The 13,744-nt window shown below is 42.1% G+C and overlaps 1 protein-coding gene across 1 annotated transcript in view; it reads left to right on the top strand.

The window, feature by feature from the left end:
• Nucleotides 1–13,744, top strand: part of PPA2 (pyrophosphatase (inorganic) 2) — a 119,645-nt gene that overhangs the window by 59,969 nt on the left and 45,932 nt on the right. Inside the window, exon 6 of the mRNA XM_027837562.1 lies at nucleotides 1,481–1,607. Within this exon, the coding sequence (XP_027693363.1) occupies nucleotides 1,481–1,607 (127 nt within the window). The remainder of the gene's footprint in view (nucleotides 1–1,480; nucleotides 1,608–13,744) is intronic.

Below are 13,744 nucleotides of genomic sequence, written 5' to 3'. Positions count from 1 at the left end.
ATTAAGAGCACAGATCTTCCTCATAATTCTTTCCTCTTGAGGCTTGGCACCAGACATTTGCTGTACCTCCAGTCTAATTGTATCAGTGCCTCAAATTCCCGCCATCATTAGACTCTTCCTTGCCACCTCTTTACGTTCCACTTGGGAGAGGCACCTGGTGATGTTCTGCTCTGGCTAGATCATTTCTGAAGTATTACGTTCAATTCTGGGTAACACATTTTAGGAAGGGTATTGAATTAGTGTTTTACAGAGCTACAGAATATCTGAAGCATTAAAGTTATGTCTCCCAGCTGATTGCAGTAAAATTAGACTGTAGAGAGTATTGGCCCAGGAGACCCAGGTTCTGATCTTTTTTCCCTTACTAACTAACTGTGTGACAAATTGCTTCACCTCTGTGTTTCCCAGTTCCTCATCTATAAAATGAGGGGGGCTGTACTAGATGACCTCGATGGTCCCTTTCAGTTCTAAATATATGATCTCAAGTGCCACGGCCAGGACTTGAGCTACTGCCCTTTTGGGTTGAATTGGATTCCTGGCTGACTTTATATGTGAAAGACCAGGGACAAGATTGCTGCAGTAGCAACTTAGACCTGTTGGGCTCACTGTTAAAGGCTTTAAAATATTTGAGAAAGCTGCATGGGTTCATTAAAAAGTTTAAACCAAACTCTATTTAACTTGAGATGGGGAGAACCGAGAGAGAGAAAGAGAGAGAGAGAATCATCCTTTTAAGGTGCATTGTCTAAACTGGGTATCTGGGGAATGTGAATATGCAGCACATGGGACTCACAGAATAAAATCTGGGAAGAACCTGTGGGCGCTGATCATTGACTTTTCTTTTTCTTTAACTATTCTCATGATCCAGTCTCCAAAGTTCAAACATTAAGATCACCTCATACTGTTTTGGCAACAGGGGAAGTACAACATTTTAACATATTATCGTATGTATATATGTATGTATATATATGTATATATGATATATCATGTATATATATGTATATATGATATATCATATATGTATCAAGTGTCTTGACCATTAATATGTCCCCAAGGCACTTGATTCTGTGAAGGGTATTGTGAGGCACCCTTTTTTTGGTTTGTTTTGAATTCATATAGCTTTTTATCACTGCTCTGTCTAAAGTCTTTTAAAAAAAATATTTTCTGTGGCATAGGGAGATAATAGCCTAGCACAGTAGATAGAGAACTGGCCTCAGAGTGAGGAAGACCTAGGCTCAAATCTTGTCTCTGACACATATTGGCCAGGTGACCTTGGGCATGTAACCTGACAGCTCAGCGGTTCAGGCAGCTCTCTAGTACCTGAAGTTTTAGAGAAGGCGCTGATGGACTCTGGTAGTAGAAGTTCCTCCCCTGCAGTTCTATGCTTGGATGAAGTCTCAGCTGTGGTATAAAAAAGATTAACCCGCTCCAAATACCTGGGTAGGCTCTTCCTATGTTTGTCTAATGCTGAAATTCTTCTCTGAAGGTTCGTGCTTGTGGCGACATAATCCAGGTGAAGATTCTTGGAGTTTTGGCCCTTATCGATGAAAATGAGACAGATTGGAAGTTAATTGCTATTAGTGTGGATGATCCAGAAGCCTCCAAGTTCCATAGTAAGTCTTACACCATTTCAGGAAACTGAGCCGAACTATCCGGGTGGGATAGGTGTTCTGGGAACTGAAATGAGACTTTTATTGCATAGAGTTTATTTAATTAAGAGTCAGATTTGTATAGCCTGACTTTATTGTTTCTGTATTAAATGAAATAGGCATTGTAATGAGATGGTGTCTGACTTGTGTCATACTGATGGGAGATGTAGAAGAGAAAAGGATGCAGGCAGCCTAATGATGCTTCAGACTTAAAGTATGTGCTCTGTCTTACTGGCTTAGTTTCTCAGGATTTACAGCTTTTAAAAGATCAAAGTGTTTTAAGAATTAAAGAAGTGTGGTGCCTTAACTGCTCATGAGAATTTTTAAACTTTGTAGGGCAGTTTTGGAAAATAATATTGGCATATTAGCTCACCCGTGAAATTACCCTCTTTTCTGGGTAAAGGGGAAAGGATACTGTAAAAGTGGGAAGAGGGAGAACAGTGAAAGGAAAGAGTATCAGAAGACCCATCGGCATTATTCCTGCTTAGGTGAGTATCTGCAGGGCTTAGCAGGATTGGGAGGTAGGCCCCTGTACTCAGAACTGTGGTGATTCCTAAGTTTTCCTTTTCTGGACTTCGCCTTCTCTTCTTACTCCTTTCCTTCTTTCTCAATACAATCCCCTCCCCACCTTTATGCCCTATGGCTCCGAGTGTGCCTCGTCATTGTCTGCCATAGTGGCACATGCTGGAGAGCCATGAATTAATACGATGCCAGTTTTCCCAGTGCTGCAGCAGTTCCTCAGACAAGTGGCTTGAAATCAAGGCAAATGACATGAGCTGGTTCCTTTTGTACACTGAATCAGATAGCTTGCTCCATGAGGACGCTGTGGTAGGAGTGGGGAAAGACTGTTGGATTTGTAGTTAGGAGGTTCTTGGGCTTGAATCCCTCCTCCAAAATGTGCAAGATTGTGTGACTCTGAGCAAGTCATTTAACTTCACGTCAAGTGTTTCTGAAGTGCTTATTTTGTGCTAGGCACTGTGAGAGGTGCTAGGGACACAAGGACAACAGTGAAATAGCCCCTGCCCTCAAGGAGCTTACATTCTATTGGGGAGATAACATGGAAATAAAAATAAGATTATGTAAAATCTACACAAATTAAGACAAGGTAAGTTTTTTGAGGGAGTTCATTTGCAGCTGGGAGCAGCAATCAGGAAGAGCTTTGTGTAGAAGGCATCCTTTGAGCAGAGTTTTGAAGGAAATGTGGGGATCTCAATAGCAGAGGTGGGGTGGGAGAGTGTGAGGGACAGTTTGGCCTAGCTATCCCCATAGGCAGAAACCAAGTGAATGAAGGGAGTTTGAGGTTCAGACATTGGGATGCGAGTGGTTGGGCTGCCTGCGGAACTGGCTCGTCAGTGCATATATGTCAGGCCGACACTACACAAAAACGGCAGACTGCCTTTGGGAAATGCCTTTTACTGAACTCAGTCTTCTCGGAGAGAAGGGGCTGTCTTTTTAACAGCAATAGTCTTCCAGTTATTGTTGTATTATTATTGTATAACTGTTAGTTACAGAAGTCAGAAATCATTTATTAAGTGCCTACTATGTGCCAGGCACTGTGCTAAGCACTAGGGCTGCAAAGAGAGTCCAAAACAGCCCTTCCTTTCCAGGTGTTCACAATATGATAGGGGAAACAACATGCAAACAACTTGGAACAAGTGAGCTATAAGTTGGGGGTAGTCTCAGAGGGAAAGCAGAGGTATTAAGGAGGAGAATGCCGGAAAGCTTTCTTGCAGAAGGTGAGATTTTAGTTGACATGCAGAGAAAATGCACAGTAGGGAGATAATGTGCCATGTGCAAGGAATGGCAAGAAGGCTAGTGTCTGAACCATAGAGTATGTGGAAGGGAGGAAAATATAAGAAGACTGTAAAACCAGGAAGGGACGGGTTTAAGAATGGATTCGAACTCCAAACAGCAGATTTTCTGTTTGATCTGGGAAGTAATAGGAAACCACTGTAGCTTCTTGAATAGGGTCATGACATCTTTGGGAAGATCATTTTGATAGCTGAGTGGAGGATGGACTGGAGTGGGGAGAGCCTTGAAGCAGGGAGCCCCACCAGCAGGACATGGCAATAGTGCAGGCATGAAGTGTCTTGTACTACGGTGGGGGCAGTGTCAGAGGAGAGATGGGAGAGCGAGACTACCAAGGTGGAATGAACAGGGCTTGGCAGCTGATTGGATATGGGGAATGAGAGAGAGTGAGGGGTTGATGACGATGCCCAGGCTGCAAGCCTGGGTGATTGAGAGGAGAATGGTGCTCTTGATAATAATAGGGAAATTAGGAAGAAGGGAGGGCTTGGGAGAAAGATAAATAATTCCGTTTCGGATATGTTGAGTTTAAAATGTGTATTGGATATCCAATTTGAGATTTCCAGTAATAGGCAGTTGGAGATGTGAAACTGGAGGTCAGCAGAGGTTAGGGCTGGATAAATAGATCTGAGAATCATCTGCATAGAGATAATAATCGAATCAAGAGGAGCTGATGAGATTTTCAAGCAAAATAGTATAAAAGGAGAAGAGAACAGGATCCAGGACATGGGGGCCATGGTTATTGAACATGTCATGGATAAACGTCCAGCAAAGAGCACTGAGAAGTATTCAGATGGGTAGGAGGAGAACCTAGAGAAGGCAGGGTCATGGCAACCCAAAGAGAAGAGAGTTCCAAGGAGAAGAGAGCAATTGACAACGTCAGAGGTGGCAGAGAGGTCAAGAAGGATGAGGATTACGAAAAGGCAATTAGATTTAGCAGTTAAGAGATCGTGGACAACTTTGGAGAGAGCTATTTCACTTTAGTGATGATGTCAGAAGCCTGACTATAGAGAGTTAAAAAGAGAGTGATAAAAAATGAAGAAGAGGGGAAGAGAGGAAGGGGAGTTCTCGGCTAATGGCCTTAATTTTTTCAGTGAAACATGGAGTAAGGTTTTTAGCTGAGAGGGTGATGTAGGGGACCCATCGGAGTTCTGCGGTGGGATGAAAATGTTTGGAAAATCTGTTCTATTGAGTGGAATAGTGAATCAGTTACAGTGTGAAAGTGTTGTCTTGCTACAGTGAGGACCTTGTTGAAATTACCAGCGTAGCCGTTGAGCTATCCATCATGTCTCTTGTGACCAGCTGACCTCCCTTTCTTGTAATATAGATCTTTGATGATGGCTTCATATATGCTGTTTGCCATATACAGGTCATCATTGCGGAGCCCTATATCAGTATATCTTTCTGTTTTTCTTTGGAGGATGGTTCCTTTGATATGTTGGCCCAAGATTCGTTGTCGTAGCTTTAGAAAGGGAAGGATCTCATAGGTCATCTAGTACAATGCCCTCAATTTATCATTGAGGAAAAAGAGGCCCAGAGAGGACAGTTGACTTGACCACAGTTCCAGAAGTTGTAAATGACAGAACATCACCGGCTGACCCCATGCCTGGAATTCACTCTCTGTCTTCACCTCTTGGAATTCCTTTCTTCCTTTAAGATGCAGCTCATACATCATCTTCGTGAAGTCTTTCCTGATTCCCCTAATTGCTAGTGCTTTCCTTTCCAAACTACCCTGTATTTAACTATGTTGTGTTTATTAACTTTGTATTTATCTACAAACGCATTTGTTGTCTCCTTCATTAGAATGTAAACTCATTGAGAATAAGGATTGTACTTGTGACCCCAGTGTCTAGTACAGTGCTTGTTGCATAGGCAGGGCTTAATCGATGCTTATTGATTGACTTGATACCATTGGTATTAAAAAGTTTTTTACAGCAATAAGCAACTTAGGACTATTTAAAACACCAAAAAGTTTCCAAAATTTGATCTGTCCTGTTTCCCATATTCAGTTCTGGGCCCAGTTTATTATCTGTCTGCAGCATGTAACCTCCCTACCTTTCTTTCTGTCTTTCTCTCTCCCGTCCCTCCTTTCCTTCCTCCTCCCTCCTTCTCTCATGTATGTATTTGTATATATATATATATAAATATATAAAAATAACATATATATGCATGTGACATATATGTATATGTAAACATATAGGTATATATGTGACATATATATGTGTAGACACACACTTGTGTGTATGTGTGTATATGACTACCTCAGTGGGACGTCATGTCGTAATGTGGGTTTCATGTATTTTTCCACTGTTTTTTTAGTGTGTACAGTTAAATTAACTTAATATCATTAACATTACTGAAAAAGCTTTGTTGTATTTTAGAGATTTTTATGATTTGTACAGTGAAAATAGGAGTGTTTGGAGATCGTCTCCCTGGAGTGGAAGCAGAACGTCTTCCATGACACTGACAAACCACCCAGTGAAATCTTTAATCTCAGAAGTTGTTGTTAATTCTCAGAGATCTTGCTGTGGTCACGACTGTCATTGAGTTTTATATTTTCAATACATGCTTGCAAACCACCTGATGTGAGGGAAGCCTTTAAAGTAGTGTTATATTTTACTGACTCAGTCCAAACCAATGTAATTCAGCAAGCATTTACAACTTGTCTATTCCATTGTGCTGGGCACTGAGGATCCAGGAGCTTCTGCCTTGCTGGGAGATTATGATGGAGACACAGAGAAGTGTTATGCATGACAACTGGAGGAGAGAAAGAATACTATGTAGGAGGGCCAGGGCTTCCCAGAAGTGGCACTTGAGCTGAATGGTGAAGGAAGCTAGGACTTGTAAGAGGCAGAGGTAGAGAGGGGTGAATGCCTTGTAGAGGCAAAGAGGTAGGGTTGGAAGATTGAGGGGGTGATGCTTCAGCTAGGGCAGTCTGGCTGAAAGGTAGAGAGTCATGTGAAATAAGTTTGGAAAGATTAGTCCAGAGTTTAAATGGTAATGGAATCACTCAAGGTTCTTGAGCAGGGCAGTAGTAACATGGTTAGACTTGTGCTTTAGGAAGTACATTGGGGGAGGAACCAAAGTGGAGGAGTAAAGGCAGTGACTTGCTTGAGCTCTCCCCCAAACCCCTCCAAATACCTGTAAAAAATAATCTAAACAAATTCTAGAGCAGCAGAATGCACAAAAAGACAGAGTGAGACAAATTTCCAGCCCAAGACAACCTGGATGGTTGATAAGAAAGGTCTGTTGCACTGGGCTGGGAGAGGAGTGCAGTTCAGCGTAGGCTGTACAAGTAAAGACCGGGCCAGAGCAAACCCAGAGCAAGCCTCAGGAGACTGAGTCACGGGCAGCTGTGGTGGTTTCCAGACTTCTCAACCCACAAACGCCAAAGACAACTTAGAAGGTCAGTGGGAAAGGTCTGTTGGATCTGGGTGATAGAGGAGCATGGTCCAGGCCTGGCCCTAGCGCAGCCCCAGGGCAGCGGCCACTGCGGCAGCAGCTGCTTCAGGAGCTCTTGGTCCGCAGATGGACAGGGATCTCTTTGTTGGCACTGAGTCAGGATTCTCTTGCCTTGCCCATGCTTGAATCTGGGTTACAGTCCTGGGTGGTGGTCCTGGGGCAAGGAAGAGTGTGGTAGAGCTTGTAGCGGCAGTGAAGAGGGAATCCTCCTCACAGTTCCAAGGCAGAAAAGAGTGCTTGTGGTCACTCACAGACCAGAGCACAGACTAAGGAAAGGAGTAAACACCTCACCCTTGATCATAGCACCTTGGAAGAACTGAAAATTCACAAGTGCCTAGAAGTATCTCTGAGAACAGCTGCACAAAACCCCTGAAGCTTGGGACAGTACACTCTCCACACTGGAAGCTGAGCTGTACCTTAACAAAGAGTTAAAAAATCAAGTGATTGACTGGGAACCTGAACAAACAGTGGAAAAAAACTCAGGCTATAGAATCTTACTTTGGTGCCACAGAAGATCAAAACATACAACTGGAAGAAGACAACGAAGTCAAAGCTCCTACATCCAAAGCCTCCAAGAAAAATGTGAATTGGTCTCAGGCCATGGAAGAGCTCAAAAAGGATTTTGAAAAGTGAGTAAGAGAAGTAGAGGAAAAATTGGGAAGAGAAATGAGAGTGATGCAAGAAAATAATGAAAAACAAGTCAACAGCTTGCTAAAGGAGACCCCAAAAAATGCTGAAGAAAATAACACCTTAAAAAATAGCCTAACCCAAATGGCAAAAGAGGTCCAAAAAGCCAATGAGGAGAAGAATGCCTTCGAAAGCAAAATTGACCAAATGGAAAAAGAGGTCCAAAAGCTCACTAAAGAAAATAATTCCTTAAAAATTAGAATGGAGCAAATGGAAGCTAATGACCCTATGGGAAGTACATTGAATTATGAAAAATGCCCGTATGGTCCAGGATATGCTTGTAGCATCCTTCATTCCACCAAACATGCTCCATTCTTGTGGGGTAGAGGGAGGGGCACAGCCCTGGTCACTTGCAGCTCTGCTCAGCCCTTAGCCTGAGGATAGGATACAGCTTACAGACTTCCCTCATCCACATTTTCCTAATTAGTAGAGGTAGTTCACCATGGAGACCCACTGTGGGTATGGTGTTGGGATTGGGATGTGAGGAGGCATAACATTTTGGACTGGCTCTAAACACCAGCCTAGCCCTTCCTGTGAATCACCCAAGCTGCAGGTGTCACCCAAACCCATTATTGGGGGTGAGAAATGTGGGCTGTGGGAGACTTAACTTCCCCTAGCAGACTTTCTTGCTATCATATTTGTGGTTTTCTCACTGAGTCTCTATATTTCTGTGCCTCTTTCTTGGTCTCTGTCTTTTTCTGCCTATATAACCTATGTAATTAAATTCATTTAAGTGAAATGAAAGCATGACATAGCTCAACTCTAGCAATGAATAAAAAGATTGCCAATTTGCCTGTAAAGTGGTTTGTTTTTTCTTTATAGGACCTATGATTTCATCAATGCAGGAAACTCCTTGTGAGGAAACTGCCCCTTGGGAGGAAGCATGTGTAGTAGAGAGATGACTGGCTTGGGGGTCTGAGCACCTCCCATTCCCGCTTCCCCCCTGTGTAACCTTAGGCAAGCCAGAGGTGGCTTGTAGGATCTCAAAGGCCCTGTCCAGCTCCATGATCCGTCCGGGGTTTGAGCTAATGCTTGCTGTTCACCTGAAGAGGCAGGAATGAGGAGAGAGCTCTGACATGGAGAGCGGGGGTGGCAGTCAGTGCAAGGGCAAAGAAGGGGAGATGGAATGCTGTTTATGAGGAACCAAAAATAGGGCAGTTTAGCTGGAACTTAGAGTATGTAATGGAGTGTGATATGTGATCATCCAGGAAAGCCGGGCGGGAGCCGGATTGTAAAAGGCGCTGAATGCTCAACGGAGGAGTCTGTTTTGCCTTAGAGACTGTCTTAGGGAGCCATAGAAGCTTTCTGAGCAGGGATATAACTCAGTCTGACTTGTGCTTTAGGGCTGTCCCATTGACAGCTATGTGGAAGGGGTAAGGGGTGGGGAGGAGAGGGAGATTTAAGGCAGAGAAACTAAGTAGAAGGCTGTTGCAGTAGTGTAGGTAAGGGTTCATGAGGACTAGAGCTAGGGTGGTTGTGGTATGAGTGGGGAGAAGGGGACAAATAGGAGAAATCAATGAGTAAGCACCTATTAAGTGGTTACCACTTGCAAGGCACTGGGCGAAGTGCTGGGAATACAAAGAAAGTTAAAAAAAAAACACAAAATAGTACCTACCTTCAAGGAGCTTACATTCTAATAGAGGGGACCTGTTGAAGAGGTAGAATTGACAAGACTTGGCAATTGATTAGATAAGTGGGGTGGGGAGAGTAAAGTCAATGATTAGTATTCCAGTTGTGAACCTTGGTAAAAAAAAGAAGGGTGATGATGCCCTTGACAGAAATATGGGAGTTAAGAACCCAGAGTGGATTGTGGGAAATAATGAGTTCTGCTTTTGGACATAATGACCTTGAGGTGTCTATGGGGCATCCAATTGGAGATGTCCACTAGGCAGATGTTAACGAAGGATTAAAAGTCAATTGTAGTAATCTACACAGAAGGGCAGCTAGGTGGTGCAGTGGATAGAGCACTGGCCTTGGAACCAGGAAGACTCATTTTCATGAGTTCAGCTCTGGCCTCGGACATTTACTAGCTATGTGACCCTGGGCAAGTCACTTAGCCTCGTTTGCCTCAGTTTCTCATCTGTAAAATGGGTTGAAGTCCCCTTGCCAAGAAAACCCCAAAATGGGGTCATGAAGGTTGGATACGACTGCAATGACCCTCCACCACCAATCTGCACAGACGAGAATTAAATCCACGGGGCTAATGAGATCGCTGGGAAAGAGGGCATAAAAAGAGAAATGAAGTCCCAGTATAGAGCCATGGAGTGTGCCTACAGTTAAAGGGCTGTATTTCACTGAAGAGCCAGCAAAGGAGACCATGAAAGAGTGGTCAGGAAGGTGGGAGAAGACTGAGAGAGTGCAACATCACAAAAGCAGAGGGGAGAAAATATCCTTGAGGAGAAGGGGGTGAACCCCTGTCAAATGAGAGAGCAGTAAGGATTTGGAATGAGAAAAGGACATTGGATTTGGCTGTTAAGAGATCATCGGCAATGGGTAGCAGAAAATCCAGTGATTTGGAATCCAAGGGCCAAAGTTTGAACCCTGCTTCTGCTACTTCCTGTTTGCCCATCACGTGGGCAGTTAAAGTCTGAGCCTCACTTTCATCATTTGTAAAGTTAAGCAGTTGGGTTAGATGACCTCTTAAGATCTGTTTCAAGATCTAAATTCGATGACCTGGGTGATAGGTCTCAAACTGACTAGTTCTTGGCAGGCTAATTTTCTGATTATTTGCATTTTGCTGTTTCATGCGATAAAGCCACTCACGATCATTTATTAATTTCCTCTATAATATTTTAGCCATGAGCTCACACCCTAAGTACATGGAAGTCATTGCTTTTGGCTGCTGTTTCACACCTTTGCAAAGAGATTGTCTCTGACTTGGGGTAATTTCTGGGGATTTTTGGCTTCTTTGTGGCTACTTTTTCCCCAATAATACTTCCTAAGAAAGGGTAATAGTTTCTTTATTTTTGTTTCTCATTTTTCAAAGTTGACAGCTTATTAACTAGGTTGAGTTAGAAATGTTGTAATCATATGTAGTGTCTTTCTCCTCCCTTCATCCTTCTAATTTGGTATTTATTCAGATCTTTGCTTCAACTAGTCAATGATTTCACTGTATTCAGACAGCATATTGTGAAGAGACTTATCTATAACTAGCTGTTTCTTCTCCACTAAGACATAGTTTCATTTCTTCAGATGTTTTTAGGTCCTTGACATATCCAGCACCTTCCCAATTTTCTTTTTTTTTGTGTTTGTTTTGGGGGAACAGAATTTATTGCTATACTTTTTTTTTTACAGACACACTTCTCAACAAATATCCAAACAAATGCCTTTACAAAGTAAATACCAGTCCCCCTCCCCCATAAGATTATCAATTAACAGTAGAAATGAGAGATGCTCACTTTAACTTTAGCAGTGTGGCACTGACATTGACTTTTTTTTCTTTTCTTTTTTTTTGGTGAGGCAGTTGGGGTTAAGTGACTTGCCCAGAGTCACACAGCTAGTTAGTGTTATGTGTCTGAGGCTAGATTTGAAGTCAGGTCCTCCTGACTCCAGAGCTGGTTCTGTGTCCACTGTGCCACCCAGCTGCCCCAACATTGACTTTTTTTAATGACCACTTTTGTTGTTTCTCTATGTTGTCTTTATTTGCAATGTAAATAGAAGAAAAACAAAACAATCTAAACTGAATGCTATGAAATTCTAATGGCTAAGGTTAGTCCAGAATAAGGGATATAAGAAAGTACCTCCTCCCATTCTTTGCAGCGGTGGGAGACTATGAGTGTGGAATATTGCATATGTCAGACATTTTTGATTTGTTGGTAAGTTTTACTGATCTGTTTTTTTCTCCTCTTTTTTAAATTTGTTGTAAAGGATGGTTGCTTGTCAGGGGTTGAAGGAGAGGGCTATCTTGGGAGATATAGTTGATTTGAAAACAAAATATATCCATAAAATTTTTTTTAATTAGAGCTGTCAGAAATTATAATAGACTTCCTTGGGGGGTATGATGGGTTTGCCCTCCATAGAGGCCTTCAGCCAAAGGTTGGATTACCAGTAGTCAAGTATGTTGTAGAGGAAAAGACTCTTTCTCAGCTCTGGGTTGGACCATCTGGTCTCTCAGGTGTTTTCCAACCTTGAGGTTATATGATTCTTTATTGTGAGACAACCCAATGTTCCATGAAATGATGTTTCTTCCTGCCTTTGGCTGCAAAATCCAGCCAACCCTTCCAGCTCTTTTATTTGCTTTTCCAAGCAGAATCTCTGAGCCAGTCTTTAATTTTGCTGCAACTTCTTTATGTATTCTGGTTTGATTTATCAAGAGAATGTCAATATAGATGAGGTTCATTTCCTCCAATACTGTACCAGTGATAGGTCATTGGACAAAGAATATATGGTGAATACCAACAATTACATTAATATTTTTAAAATGTCTGTGAGGTAGGTGATTGTTAGTGCCCTCTGCTGCCCAAATTTTTTTTTACTACTGTACTGCGGTCACTGCAGAAATGAAAGAGGAATTGTATAAAATATGGAATGTATATGGCTTTTATGTTTAATATGTTCTTTTGTGGGAGTTTTTTTTATTTAAAAAAATTTACTTATGTGGTTAGGAATGGTCTAGTCTGGTCCACTCATTCTGCAAATGAGGGAAACTGAGGTCTTAACAGAAAAGCAGCTTTCCTGAGGTCACACAATTAATTAGTGGTGGAGCCATGGCAAGAATGTAGTTTCCCTAAGTCCTATGTTAGTGCAATTTGTATTGCATGGATTCTAGAGGTGAGTATCTCAGCTAGGATCCAAGTATGAAGATTGTATCAGTCATTACTTGTTAGTGATGATAAAAATGATAGCAGGGAGGACACCCCAGAAACAGGCAAGTAATTTCCTTAATCCCTTTTATCTCAGAATTAAGGGAAAAGTGAAATACTTTTCATAATACATTTTAGTTACTTTAATGAATAGACTAACAATGTTCATTTAGAGAACAAAGGCTGGGAATCAGACAGTTTTGTAATCTGGGTAGAATCACTTGTGGATGTGAAAGTTCCATTCCTTTTCACTCATCCTTTCAACAAATCAATTCCAAGTGGATAGCTATAACTTGGTGTTCCTTAGTCACAAATCAAGCCATATGAAATGCTTTGTGTATTTGTTTGAACTTAAACATATTTTATGAGAAAGTTGAGATTACTCCTAGGTAAAGACAAGCAGTTCTGTTACAATGATAATACAAATATTTGGCAACTCAGAAACTTAACATTAGTTTCAAAAAATGAAACCAAAATATTAGGTGACTTAGAAAAAATAATACATGTTTGTGGGGTATGTTTCAAAATACTGGTCACGTTATGATTGTATTCTGTGTAGCAATAAGCTGGCTGTACAATATTGGAGTTGATAGATAATTTATTTCCTTTTTATTAATTCATATTCTTAGTAGAAGATTGAGATAAAAGGCAAAAAACAACAATAAAGAAAAAAACAAAAAACCCCTCTCACCTAAACAAACCATTTTATTTGTAGTATTTAGCAGGTAATCTCATTTGCTTTGAAAATAAACATGCTGGGGGACAAAGCCAATATGGAGGACCAGAGGCAGCGACTCAGCTGACCTCTCAACATTCCCTTCCAAACTTTAAAATAACACCTCAAATCCTGTTTTGGAGTGGCAGAACCAACAAAAGGTCGGGGTGACATATTTTTCCAGCTTAAGAAAACTGAGTGGGTTAGCAAGAGAAATCCGTGACACTGGGATGGAGGCCTGTCCAGAGTGCACACGTACAGTGGCAAGAACGGTTGTAGCAGCAGCTTCAGGAGCGCAGAGACAGTAAGGAGGTCAGACTACTGGTCAGAAAGAGATTACAGGGGACCCGTTCCTGGCACTGGGTACAGTTGGCACTGATTGGCAACTCTATTGCCCAGGTGCAGTTCTGGATCTCACTTCCACGGTGGAGAGGAATGCTTCTCAATCACAAGGGAGCATAAATCTCAGTTTCAGAGCCAAGAAAGGCGCGAACACTTGCAGCAGCAGGGGAGCAGGGGATTTGGTCACAGTTCCATGGGCTGGCAATAGAGCTAATGCTCGTGACTGCAGGGGAACCGAGGCCCTTCCTGGGTAAAGACCAGTGCGTAGACCAGGAGAGCAGTGACCA

Source organism: Vombatus ursinus, unplaced genomic scaffold, assembly GCF_900497805.2.
Source record: "Vombatus ursinus unplaced genomic scaffold, bare-nosed wombat genome assembly UNPS02014821.1, whole genome shotgun sequence".
NCBI lineage: Eukaryota > Metazoa > Chordata > Mammalia > Diprotodontia > Vombatidae > Vombatus > Vombatus ursinus.
The sequence above is the reverse complement of the archived record's forward strand: the minus strand, read 5'-3'. Positions and strand labels throughout refer to the sequence as shown.